The sequence below is a fragment of the Hemicordylus capensis genome, chromosome 1, assembly GCF_027244095.1.
Source record: "Hemicordylus capensis ecotype Gifberg chromosome 1, rHemCap1.1.pri, whole genome shotgun sequence".
NCBI lineage: Eukaryota > Metazoa > Chordata > Lepidosauria > Squamata > Cordylidae > Hemicordylus > Hemicordylus capensis.
Genome location: NC_069657.1, coordinates 67816883 through 67830225, shown reverse-complemented (window position 1 = coordinate 67830225; position 13343 = coordinate 67816883). Strand labels below are relative to the sequence as shown.

Below are 13343 nucleotides of genomic sequence, written 5' to 3'. Positions count from 1 at the left end.
ATATAATTTTATAGTGCCTGGTCATCAATTAGGGGGTTGGATTGTTCCAGTCTCTAAACCAGAGTGGAGAATAGGGTGTTCCCAATGATAAACATGTTTATAATTTAACTCTGCTAAATACAGTGACTAAACATTCCCTGAGGTTTCAAACAAAAAAATTCCAACACTCCACTGTGTCTTTCATAGCCAGAGTGTGCTGTAATTGCATTCTGTCTTCCTACTCTTTGTAGAAAGACAGAGAATATCCAGACTATCCAGTGCGGTTTCCATAGTTGGGGAAACGCAGCCATGTGCAGTATTTCCCTGAATTATTTATTATTTGCAGGGACAGTGTCAACCTTGGATCTACAACATATACTGTAGATATGTAGGGTAAACGTTATATATTTTTAATCCCACCCTTTCTCCAGAGAAGTTTACAGCAGTGAGCTACCTTGTTCTCCCCTTCCATTTTATTCTGGAATCATCCATATGAGTGATACTGACTGGCTCAGGGTCACCTAGAATGTGATTTAAACTTGGGTTTCCCTGATCATAGTCCAGCATTGATCATTATATGACACTGGCTCTCTAATAATAGTGTTCCATAAGGAGCTGTACTTAGTAGCATTTAGCATCATTGAGACCCAACAGGACAGGAAAAGTGTAGAAGTACAGTTGCTAGTTCATGTCTGTTTAAGTCCTTCTCATGTCTCTAGGTTTCTGAAGATCACGATACTATGGCACAAGTCCTCTTTAGTAGAAATCTGCGGCTGAATGTAGCTTTAACCTTCTGGAGGAGGAGAAGTATAAGTGAGCTTGTCGCCTATTTAGTGAGGTAAATATGGAAAAGAGCAGAGCAGAGCACAGCTCCAGTCCACTATGTGCTGAAGATTCCCATAGGCTCAGTAATGCCCAGATTTCTTTCTCTCTCTCTCTCTCTCTCTCTCTCTCTCTCTCTCTCTCTCTCTCTCTCTCTCTCCCCCCCCCCTTCCCCCTCTTCCCTGGTACCTCCATGGGCACAGATTGAAGCCTGGATGGGGATATAGGAGGTTTATACGGTCTTCCCACTCACCTTAACTGCTGTGTCTGGGTGCTTTCACAAGCACCCAGACACAGAGGAGGGAGGAAAGCAGGCATCTGTTGAGCCTGTGGGAGTGTGACTATTATGCCTGCAGTATATGGGATCTTAACTAAAAGTTTTGTGTCTCTGATTTTTTTTGTAATATCAACTATTGCTAGTGTTCTATATTTTTGCTTAATTTAAGCAATGTTTGTTCAATTTCCTGAAATATTGAGCTTTGAAAATCCAGAAGAATCATAGAGAGCAGTGACTAATGATTTTGTCTCTCTCTGATGTTTCTAGGATACAAGATCTTGGTGTAGTGGTAGACTGCCTTCCTATCCTTACAAGCAGGTAAAAGAGAAAAATCTAGAGGAAACTGTAACCCTCAGTAGGTAACCTTGTGGGGTAACTTTGTATCGCAGCTGAACACTTTCTGCAGTGATAACTACCAAGTTTTTAATTCTGTAATGTTGTCCTTTTATGACAGTGTCACTAGAACCCCAGTATGCAGAACCCCCAAATATTGTATAGTTACTCTAACTGATTTGGCCTTTGTGGATGATAGTGCCTTGAATAACTGTTCCCCAAGCACGGATGGGTTTTTCCCCCCTGTCAGGATATAAAGTTACCCCAAGCAGTGTTCCCTCTAACAAGGATTCCTAAATGTTATTGACTAAAACTCCCAGAATCCCCAGCTACAATGACTTTGGCTTGGGGATTATGGGAGTTGTAGTCAACAACATCTGGGAATCCCTGTTAGCGGGAACACTGACCCCAAGCCCATTTTAATGATTGGGGTAACTTGTTACCCAAATGTGATTTCTGCTAATAGGACTATCTGTATATCTTTGACAGAACTTACAAAAGTAGGCCAGAGTGCATTCAAAGTTCATTCATACCTGTCCTGATTTCCTTGGTAACAAATCGATGGCCTCCTAGGAATGTTGTTTTTGTGAGAGAGATGCTAAACCTGTCAGTGGTTGGGGAGCATGGAAAACCAAACATCACTCAGGATTACACTTAATAAAATGTGAGGTGGATAGCCTGGACCATTTAATCTGCATGACCAGTTGCAGACATAAAATCAGTGGGTGGCCAGTGGCACTGCTTTTCAGTCTTCTATATATTGCTGGTATTGCCAAGCCTTATTCGTTACCCCTGCTAACTGGGCAAAGAGGCACCTTTTTAACATGGTGAGTCTCTTTATTGAGCAGAGGGAGAGTAACTGGCCCTATCCAGCCCCAGCACAGTACCTCCAGTGACTGTTGCTGGTGTCTAGCTTATGTTTCTTTTTAAATTGTGAGCCCTTTGGGGACAGGGATCCATTTTATTTATTTATTATTTCTTTGTTGATCCTTTTGTGGAAAAGCGGTATATAAATATCTGTTGTTTGATTGGATCACAGTCCCACTTGGAAACACATCTCAACTATTACCACTGCTACCAACACAAGTATACTGCTTTTCAACAGAAGTTCTCAAAGCAGTTTACATAGAAACATAAAAAATAAATAAGATGATTCCCTGTTCCAAAGAGTTCACAATTTTAAAAGAAACGTAAGATAGATACCAGCAACAACCACTGGGAGGATGCTATGCTGGGTCTGGATAGGGTCATTTGCTCTCCCGCAGCTACACAGAAGAGTACCACCACTTTAAAACATGCATCTTTGCTCAGTTAGCAGGGTTTATCAGTCTCCTTGGATAAGACTGCCTGTTCCTCACTAAGGCTGGAGAACAGTGGACTGAGGGACAAATGTAAAGAATGATGGATGTCCGTAGTCTAAACCAGCCCATCAAATCAGAAATGATCTCCATGAACTACAACTTCGCACAATCTACTACAATTGTAAACACTTCAAGCCAAAATGTGTGTCAAGGCCTTTGCCCAAAGGCACTTGACTGGAAAACCAGGAAACACTGTGAAGAAATGGAAAAGTGGTTACTTTGTTAGTTCCGAGAAAAGACTTATTTTGAATTATATGAATGTAGTTTCATCTCCTTCAAAAATGTTGCATAATACCTTGATAACAATAGCTCAAGGCACTATACATTTCAAACAGTAACAATGTTTACTAAACAGTTACCGGTAGTTGTAAATTAATACTGTTGTCACTGATTTCTGATTGTGCATGTGGATGGGGCACATATTATAGATTATAGTGACAATAATCCATATGGGATACAAAATTACCCCACAATGGTAGAAATTGATATATTTTCATGATACCTAATGAAGGTTAAATGTAGTCTAGGTTTTGAAAGTACAATCTTATACATACTGACACTTCATATTTCAGCTTGCAGGAAGAAAAACCATATATTTCTGTTGGCTGCTGTGTAGATCTTCTGCCATTAGTAAAATCACTGCTTAAAAGCAAATTTGAAGAGTAAGTTTAAAAATATTCTTAAATGTGAACATTTGACTGCTGGTAAAATAAATGTCAATCTTTTCTCAACTTGCTGCTGCAGTTTATTAACCAATAACATTCATAGAATTGTGTCTGTATTGGGTCTGAAGATCATCTAGTCTGACCACCTTGTGCTACCACTATTATTCCTGCACACTAACACTCAAATATGCACAATCAACTTTCCTTTCTGCTTGTAACGTGCTGTATCATTTTAGATGCACCTGCCCTCACTCAGAGTCCTCTAGCTTATTAGTAGACCCTTTTATATGTAGTAAAAGTGTTCCAACTCACCTCCCAGGAGAGAATTTCCTTGACATGTTGTGGGAGGGTAAATCCAGAGCAGCCTTCTCTGGGCCAATTTCTTGCTGTTTCTGTGTAAGAATGTTTTAAAGATGAGCTGTCTAAGTAGATTTCTTTGTGGCTAAGAAACTGAGCTACGAATCGGGATGTTTCTGGTTCAAATGCCGCCTCTGCCTAAAGCTAACTCACTTGTTAAGTTTAGGCAACCTACTTCCTCTCAACCTTGGCTCCCAAGCTGCAGTATGGGGATAATGATGATACTAGCTTACTATAGAGAGGAGAGCTGGTCTTCTGGTAGCAAGCATGGCTTGTCCCCTTAGCTAATCAGGGTCTGCCCTGGTTGCATATGAATGGGAGACTAGAAGTGTGAGCACTGTAAGATATTCCCCTCGGGATGGAGCCACTCTGGGAAGAGCAGAAGGTTTCAAGTTCCCTCCTGGTTTCTCCAAGACAGGGCTGAGAGAGATTCCTGCCTGCAACCTTGGAGAAGCCGCTGCCAGTCTGTGAAGACAATACTGAGCTAGATAGACTAATGGTCTGACTCAGAATATGGCAGCTTCCTATGTTCCTAACTTTGGCATCCCAGTCTCCAACCACCACCAGCACATCTTGCTTGCATGTTCTGTCAGTTTCAGACTGGACTTGAGCATAAAACTCATCAACTTCTGACTGGTCTGACTCAGTATATGGCAGCTTCCTATTTTCCTATATAAAGTTGTTGTAAAGGTTACATCAAGATATTAAATGTGAAGTGCTTTGCACACTAAAAAAGTACTATACAAATGCAAATTATTATTTCAGGTGTGAACTCTCCTGCAGGTTGTTGGTTTTTTTTAGGGGGTTCTTTTGGTAATACTAAAATCTCTTGTTCCAGATATGTGATTGTTGGTTTAAACTGGCTTCAGGCTGTGATTAAGAGATGGTGGCCAGAGCTCTCTGCCCATAAAGAAAAGATAGAGGATGGGTAAGTTATATATTAAAAAACCTATTCGTATAGTATGGAACCTAATTTTACTCTGGGGTGGCTGGGGAGGGGGCAGTATTTATCTTGACTACTTTTTTCTGAATTACATTTGCAGTCTATTTTTGTAAGCTGTAGCAAAATAGTCGTAGTTGGAAAGGCCATATTATCTAAAATTACCTTGCTGTTTAATACAATACCACCTTAATATCCACAAGCAGTATTTTTAAATGTCAAGAACTCCAAACTGTTTGTTATGGATAACCGCAACAAGGTGGCATTCATTGTTGTTCAGATGCAATGATGTCAGACAGCTCAAAATATATAAATCAGACATTTTAAGATTTAATAACTGAGAATTTGTGGATGTCTTCCCAATAGTTAACTATAACCTCAGTATTTTATTATACATGTTAGAGATGGGGGTGGGTGGGTTAAAAAGTTTATGAGAACAAATAGGTACAAAACCTTTACAAAAATCTTACTCTGCAGAAGTATTTGGTGACATACTTAAGGGTGGCTAAACTATTTTGATGACAAAGTTTGTCAGAAAATAAGGCTATTCACACGCGTGTACAAAACCAGGCTAAGGAAGCCCAGCCCAATTTTGCATGTGCGAGTGTACCACCAGGATCGGGCCCGATCCTGGCCACTCCATGGCAGCAAACCTGCCTATGAAGCCTCCCTCATTTTTTCAGTCATTGGTCAGCTGAGTCTAGCACTCCGGGAAAGGAGGGGGGATCCCTCTTTTCAGTCACACAGTGAATGCACTCGCACAGTGAATTATTGAAGCTCCAGGGGGCAGTGCAATGCGTCCCAGCGCTCTGAATCTCGGGGTTACCAGTAGCAGCTGGTGCTCATCTGGGCAGACAGCCCACCGAGGGAAGGGGAACTGCTCATCTGTGGGGATGGGAGCTCTTCAGGGCTTCCTCCCCACAAACCCTATTGCCCTTTCTCACTGGTCTTGAGAAATGGCTCAATATCAGGGAAACTGCCTCCTGCAATCTTTTCATAAGAACATAAACAGCTTTGAATATCTTTGAGAAATCATTTATCTGTGGATGCAAGTAAAATGTCCACACTAGTTTGGTTTAACAGTCATTCAGTCTTTCAGGGAACTCTGCTAATCATTTGTTCTGTGAAATAAGGCCAGGATCTCTAATTAGAGAATTCTTGGCACCTTTTCAAACTAAAATTCCCAGGATTCGGGCACAGGGGTGAGTGGGGGAGCCATATATACATTTGTTTTGTGGGCTGCAGTCTGAAACCAATTAATTGATTCACTGTGTTAAGGTGAGATTTTAAAAATTTGGCATCCAACAAATCTTCTCGGCCTCCAAGGCATCCTCTGCTACAAGCAATATTCAACAGCCATCCCTTAAGTGCTAAGCTGCTTAGCAGCTGCTTTCTTTCCTCTGTCTTCTCACTGGAGGAGCTCATGCAAAACGGCTAAGCTGGTGCAGGGCCTACTATCAGGAGTACAGATCTCCCTCTAAGCATTTGAGTTTCCCCCCATGTGCTACTGAATGTTCCCACTTCTGCCAAATGTAATAAGCAAAATATTAAATCCTCAAAACATCTTTCTGTCCCCTAGAAGTGCCTCTTCTTTCTCCCCAAAGAATTGTAATTGCATGTCTATCTGCCACGATCTTGTTTTTCCGCCTGGTCAGGAATGAGGGAAGGTTTAGGTAGCTTGATTACTCTTCCTCCCCTCTTTCTGGCCTGTTCATGCTTGAGAAGGGTGAACAAAAAGCAAGCAAACCAAGTAGCTAGCAGTGCTCACCTGAATTCAGAGACAGAGGAGACCCCTTTCTCTCCCTATTATTATGATTATTATTAGGAAATGGTAGGTGAATAGGAGCAGTTAGGTGACTTTATATATTGAGAGTGTGTGCGTGTGTATTCTTATTTGTAGAGAGCTGGTCTAGTGTTAGAAAGCATGAATTGTCCTGTTTTGTCCTGATCTTTCTCTTTTCATAGAAATATTCAGATTTTAAAGGAACAATTAAGTGGATTGTGGGAACAAGAAAATCGTCTTACTTTGGTCCCAGGATATACGGGTAACATAGCAAAGGTAACTGGTTCTCACTAAAATAAATTAATTTAATAATTATTAAATTAGATTTGTTGACCCATGGAGTCAGATTTGTAGAACCTGACTTAAGCCTTAAACTATAATCTGTTTTATTTCTACATGTTTTATTAATCATAAATCTGAATTTGGTCTTCAGATACGAGTTAACAATGGCCTACACTGAAACAAAGAGATGAGTATAGGGAATGCTTCTATGCATTGAGGGGAATGATGATTTTTAGCAATCTCCCCTCTTCCCTCTGCAGCTGTCTGTGCCACCTGAAAATATGTCCCTATACAGGTGGACCTCAGTATTCACTTGGGTTCTGTTCCGCGATTGTACCACAGATACAGAAACAGTGAATATCAGATGATTGATCCCTATGGGATCGTGGGGGTTAGGTTCCAAAGCGGCCGAAAATTGGCCAATTTTTGTGGTGGGGGGGAGATTCTTACCTTGTTCTGATCCCCACCCGAGTCACGATGTGCCCCCAAAGCGGTCGGAAATCATGGGTTTTTTTCTCTTTTTTGACAGGAGCCGTTGTGGCTCCAGTCCCTAAAATGGCAGCTGGAAATGACCTCTGCACTTATTTCTGGCCACCCCAGCCCATATATGTGCAAGGTCAGCGTGTCGTGTCCCCCCCCCCCTTTTCACATATGCTGAGGTCAAGTGTCTTTTTTTCTTACCATAATTAAGGATAACAAATCCGCAAGTAAAGAGGTTTGCCTATATAATTGTTCTGAGGAAGTACAGGTGAGTGCAGAGGGAGTGGGGAATAGCTGAAAATTAATCCTCCCCCTTGTGTGTGCATGTTGTGTGCTTCATCCACAACTCTTAGCTTGATTACAGGTCAGTAAGAATATTTTTTTTCCTATAGGAGGCTTTCCAGACAGAGGGTGGGGTGGTGTTTTGCAGGAGATTCAGTGGACTCTTATCATTATGCATTCTGGGAATCATTGCAGAGGGTCCACACTAGCAATGTTCCTTCTTTCTGTTTTCTGTCTGCCCTGCATCGGCAAATATTACAGGTTTTGGTATTTCCCTGTTCCCATTTTTCCACCCACTGCTATCAGTCCTCTTTCAACATTCTGCCGTCTGTTTCCACCCACAATTCTAGCATGCTAGAAGGATATTCTAAAAAATGAATGATTTCACGGTATTAAAGTGCTGTGTGTTTATTCTTTTTCTCAGATGGTGTTAGTTTGTGCTATTCTTTAGGGAAGAGGGTTTGCAGCTGGCAGCACCCCCTCCTTCCTGGCTTTGCTATCTCCTCTTAGAGTTCAAAATCAACTATTAGCGGAAGCTCTTGCTCATCCGTCAGGACAGCTCCCCTTCCTCATTCACACGGCCAAGTGTAATTCATTAACCCTTTCAAAAACATTAAGGAATGTTGAAGATTGTCACTGCTTCTCCCAGTCACTTGATCCCTTTGGGATCCTGCACCCTGGAGAAGAGAGACAGGTTTCAAGATACAAGTCTTACCCTGCTGAAAGCATCATTTCCCTCCTTCCCTCAAGTTTCCCTGCTGCCTCTCAGTCAAAGCTAGAGAATCGGCAAAGAGCAGCATGGGAATCGAGCAAGTTTGTTGCAACAATAAACCAGAACCACAGCAGCTTCCTCTCCTCTTCCTCTCCTCCCCCCCCCCCAACCATCTTGGGAGAGGATGGACTGCTCATCCCCAGCTCCTACATCATCACCTATGCAGGTAACAACACATCTGCAGCTTTCACACTATCCAGCCACATATGGGTTGTCTTCCTGCAATATTTCTCCCTGCACATTCAAGTGAGGGGGAAATCTTGTCTGGAAGAACTCCAACTCTGTCATGAATTTGGTGGCTAATCATTAACAAAAAAGGGCAGCCAGCAACATTTCCTGTAGGAAAGGGAAGTTGAGGTGGTATAAATCACCATCTTGGAAAGCCTCTCAGTCAGGCCATGGGCCTGTAGGTATAATGGATTAGCTTTTGTGTGGTGTTGCTTTTCTCAGACTCCCCCTCCCGCACAATACACACACTGCATGTGTGACCCATTAGGAAGCTGGACTGAATAAATCTGGATTATTATAGCTGCTCTTCCATTTCTGCTCAAGCTCAGTTACGCATCCCTTGGTTCTTTGCCTGATCATTAGTCTGATCCTTGCTCTCTTTCTTGTGCCCCTTAATGCTGCCTCAGAATGTGGGCCTCTTCTCTCCCCCTTCCCCAAGTGTATTGCTTTCATTTTAATCAGTGAAAACCAATTCCGGGTAACAAATGGGAAATTGAAACAGGCTAGCTGAAACTTACTATCTTCCTTGGTGCAGTAATACTAATTCCTTTTCTCTGCATTATTAGAGAGAGGAATAGAATAGCAGTCAGTATGCAGTAAGCTCTATGATTTGAAACTAAGGGATTGCGAAAAAGCATAACAGCATTTTATAGCAATCTAGTATTCGAAGTGCTTCACATAACATCTTCCTTACAGGGCAGCTGCAAGAATTACAAGGTCAGTAGAATTATCCCTATATTGCAGATAGGGAGCTGAGAGAGAGTGTGGCTCGTAACCAGCAACTTTCTGATTTAGCTCAGTCTTTTCACCTCCATGCTATACCAACTCTCACAAATAACTGTGCATGGGAGAGAAGGGGAGAATGCTGCCCTTACCAACTCATGACTAAGTGTTTTCTTATCTGCCCCTATCATTCTCATCCTCCTCTTTGCTTCCTGAAACTGTCAGTTTGGGTGCAGGTACACAAGAACAAAAGATGCACCTTCTTCACTTTCCTTGCTTCATTAACTCTGAGTTGCAGAAAAGATGGATTTTAGAATCTCAAGCTTCAAAGCATGATGATGAGCAGCTGATGGTGATGGTCTGCTCTTTTGCAGAGCTTGCACACAAAGAACTAGGAGCTTTCTCAAGGAGTAAACTAACAGAACTTGTCTCCAGTTCTGTCTGTCTCATACATAGTCCAGTATTTTCCTAACAAGATAATTATTGTGTTGGACTAGGTGCTCAGTGAGGTGACTGGAGCCATTAAGCAGGGTTACAATAGAAAGACTAAGGGAAGATGAGTGTTCCTCCATTTACGATCATGAAGCTTAATGTCCCTCATAATTGGAACCAGCTGCACCAAATGGCCAGGGTGTGAAAAACCCAGGGAAAGTTACATGATGTGCACACTTTCAGTAAATGAACTTCTAAAATCCCCCAAAACAAAATGGAGATTCTGACCTAGGCCTAAAGAGAATCCTTTCTTGACAGGGGGCACTGGTGTTCATTCCCAGCACCTTTTCATTCAGCCCCAAAGTTTCAAAGGTTAATGACTGATGAGGGCCTTTTTAATGTTTTCATCAATACTTGCTGAGTTACGGAGAGAGAAAGTGATTGTGGAATAGGTTATATCTGATCAATGTTGGTGGTTGTGTGACTGCTTATGTAAATGCACACCTACAGTGATCAGCAGATTAACAGATTCAGTGTATAGCTTCCACCTCCATTCCAGAGGCGAGTTCACACACATACAGTTGTGTTTGTTATTTGGGGTGGGGGATAATCCCCCACACAAAGATCTTAAATGCTAGCCCCCTTCCACCACAAAGCTATGATATGTCTGGTGAGAAAACAAGAGTTTGACGCCTTTCCTCCTCAGAAGCAGGAGTTGTCTTGAGGGAGTATTCTTCAAGCTGAGATATTTTCCACTCTTTTTGTTCATACCCTTCTTTCCCTCCCTCCTTTCACCACTGAGTTCTATTAGCTCTGCCAGCTTGTTGTCTGTTAAGTGACCTCTCCATCCACAAACATTCCACTCCATTGAGTTACACTGAGGTAGTTTGTTGGTAGGGTTGCCAACATTTCATTGCCAGAATGAGGGACACAAGTTTGTGGGGTTGGCTGCGGGGGCTGGGACATGAATGCAGTAGTAATCAAGAGCCTGAGTATCATTGACGTATATGTAATTGAATTATATGCTACTGAATAAATGAGGGACAAATGCTGTCCCTATAGGGACCAACATTTCATCCCTGAAATGAGGGACATCCTGCATAATGAGGGACAGTTGGCAGCCCCATTTGGTGGGTTTGAGCCGCATTAGGGTTTTTTGTTCCTTTTTAGATTTTTATGAAACTGCTGTATCTGCAGCTTATGCTGCCAAATCTGCCAGTAACTCTCTCCCACAGGGGCTCTGGTTATGCATCCATAAGGCTCATAACACTTCAAGCTCTTTTGGAAATAGATACAAGAATGTGTGCCATGAATTGCTCTTTCAGTTAATTTAAATTTTCCCCCTTTCTGCTTTCTAGGATGTGGATGCTTATTTATTACAGCTGCACTGACGTTCTTGGAAGACAGAAGTGTGTATGTGTGCACTGATGTGTGCGTATTGGCTGGAAAAGCCCTTCAGTTAGCCCTGAACTGTGTACAGTTTCCAAAAGGACACCTCTTCTGAGAACTGTCTTAACAGAGGAGAACCAGACTTTCAGTACAGTTTAATACAACTACTAAAAACTCATCTGCTTCACATTGAAGTGGAAAAATTTCTAATAGGAGCAACTTTTACTTCAGTGAGGTGAAAGTGCACTATGAAAACTCTGTATGCCTTTGCTGCATTTGGGGATTTGTTCAGTTACTTGAGGAAGTCATGAAAGCACTACTATGTTTCTACTGCATCCTTGTATAAAACAGCAAGACTAAATCATGAAGACAGAATTGCAGAACCAGTTACTAGGAACCACAAGAGACCAGTCGCCATAAATATTTTTTAAACATTGTTTTTTCAAATGGATTGTAAAAATGTGTGTATTTTCAAGATGTTAAAATTTTGAAATGTTTCCTGTATTGAAGCTATGAAACGTGTCTGCTATATTAATCAAGATATTAAAGACTATTTTTGTTGCACTACTGAGAAACTATACCTAGCAAGAGGCCTTAAATACTACTATTGCAATTAGCCAATATAATAAAAATCCTTATAGCCAATATATTAAGATGCCGTATAGAGGTATGAAAACTCCTTATTAAAAAGAATCAGGGCGTTTATACAAATTGTGTACAAATCATTTTGCACACTTAAATATTTTAAGTGGATATTTCCACTGACTGACTACTTATGTACATGCATGACAGTTGTGAGAGGACTAAAATATAGACATGGATGTGGAAAAAAGCTGATTGTAAATGTCAGCAGAATGGTGAATCTGTAATATCTTAATATATTTTGTTTATCATTTACATTATCTGCAGTTGAGTAAACAAAGCATTACTACTGTTTTCATGTTTAATTTCCAGGTCATTTGACCTCTTCTGCTATACTTACAACTCATCCAACTCATCCCGGACCTCTTCTGCTATACTTATAACTCCTACTCTAGAAATGTTTACAGCCAGGGTAGGCCTGTGCTTTTCAGATTTAATAACGCATTTGCTACCTCCTCTAACAAATGTTGCTGCACATCTTGCAAATTATAGCTGCCATATGGCCGTTTTCCTGACTTAATATTTAAACTCAAGAGGAATGCAATACTTTCAGTACAAAAGTTTACAGCTGTACTTTGTCTTACTAATTTGTAATATTTTAGTTAAAGCTGCTGTGGCTTATCAGCTATATTAAAAAAGAGAGAGAGAGCTTGATGGGTTTTGTGGGATGGCACCTTTTTCTTTTATGTAACTAGTAAATGCTTGTCCAAATAAAATTCTATAAAGTGCCAGCTGTGCACTGAAATGTAAATGTATTTTTGCAGCATACCAACCAAACAGATGGATTTAATTTCTTTTAAATAAGGTCTGGAGTTATACTTCAGCTGCAGCCAGAGGCGTAACTAGGGAAAACGGTGCCCGGGGCAAGCACTGAAATTGAGCGCCCCCCTCCCCCCGCGTCCCCAACATACTTCTGACTGACACACATGTTTCAGAAAACTTTTATTTTAAAAAATTACAAAAATTACCAAAAATTTCAAAATGCACTACATACTTAGGTTTTTCCTCACAACAACCCTGTGAAGTTGGCTTGTATCTCAAACATAAGAATTATGATGCAATGATTATGATTATGATGCCCCTCCCTCACGCCCTGGTTCTGTTCCTGACTTTCCCTTGTGAGTGACTGTATTTTAACAAAACGAAAACCAAGGACTCCAAAGTAATTCGAGGGACTAGGGTGATAGTGCTAAAGACTCCTTATTCTCCCGCTGTTAAAGAAAGACTCCCCTTTTCCAAAACCGCGCGCTATTTACACCAGAAAAGGTTTCAAATGGAGGGGGAAGCATTTATGCTTTGTTTTATGTTACGATTTCAAAGTTAGAAAAACTATAAAAGGGCCATTTTAGAGAAGATATGCACTGCTTTAGTTGCATATCCTGCTTTTTTGAGATTCCCTGGAATTGAATAAAGCGATAATATACACCTTTGCTATTTAAATTGGTTGGAGAGTATTTATGACAATAAAAAATGAAATGGCATTTCAGATGCAACATTGGTTACCTAAGACCACTCAGATTTAACTAATCTTCATCACACTGACAAAAAGAGCAATTAAAATTAAAATCCATGACTAAAACCAAACCACTTTGGGGT

General features: G+C 41.0%; 1 protein-coding gene across 1 annotated transcript in view; it reads left to right on the top strand.

Annotated features, from left to right (window-relative positions):
• KATNBL1 (katanin regulatory subunit B1 like 1) overlaps window positions 1-12498 on the top strand; it is a 40232-nt gene extending 27734 nt beyond the window's left edge. The window contains exons 5-10 of the mRNA XM_053286568.1: window positions 699-817; window positions 1346-1396; window positions 3345-3434; window positions 4633-4722; window positions 6700-6793; window positions 11075-12498. Coding sequence (XP_053142543.1) covers window positions 699-817; window positions 1346-1396; window positions 3345-3434; window positions 4633-4722; window positions 6700-6793; window positions 11075-11107 — 477 coding nt within the window. The 3' untranslated portion in view covers window positions 11108-12498. The remainder of the gene's footprint in view (window positions 1-698; window positions 818-1345; window positions 1397-3344; window positions 3435-4632; window positions 4723-6699; window positions 6794-11074) is intronic.
• The last annotated feature ends 845 nt before the right edge of the window (window positions 12499-13343 follow it).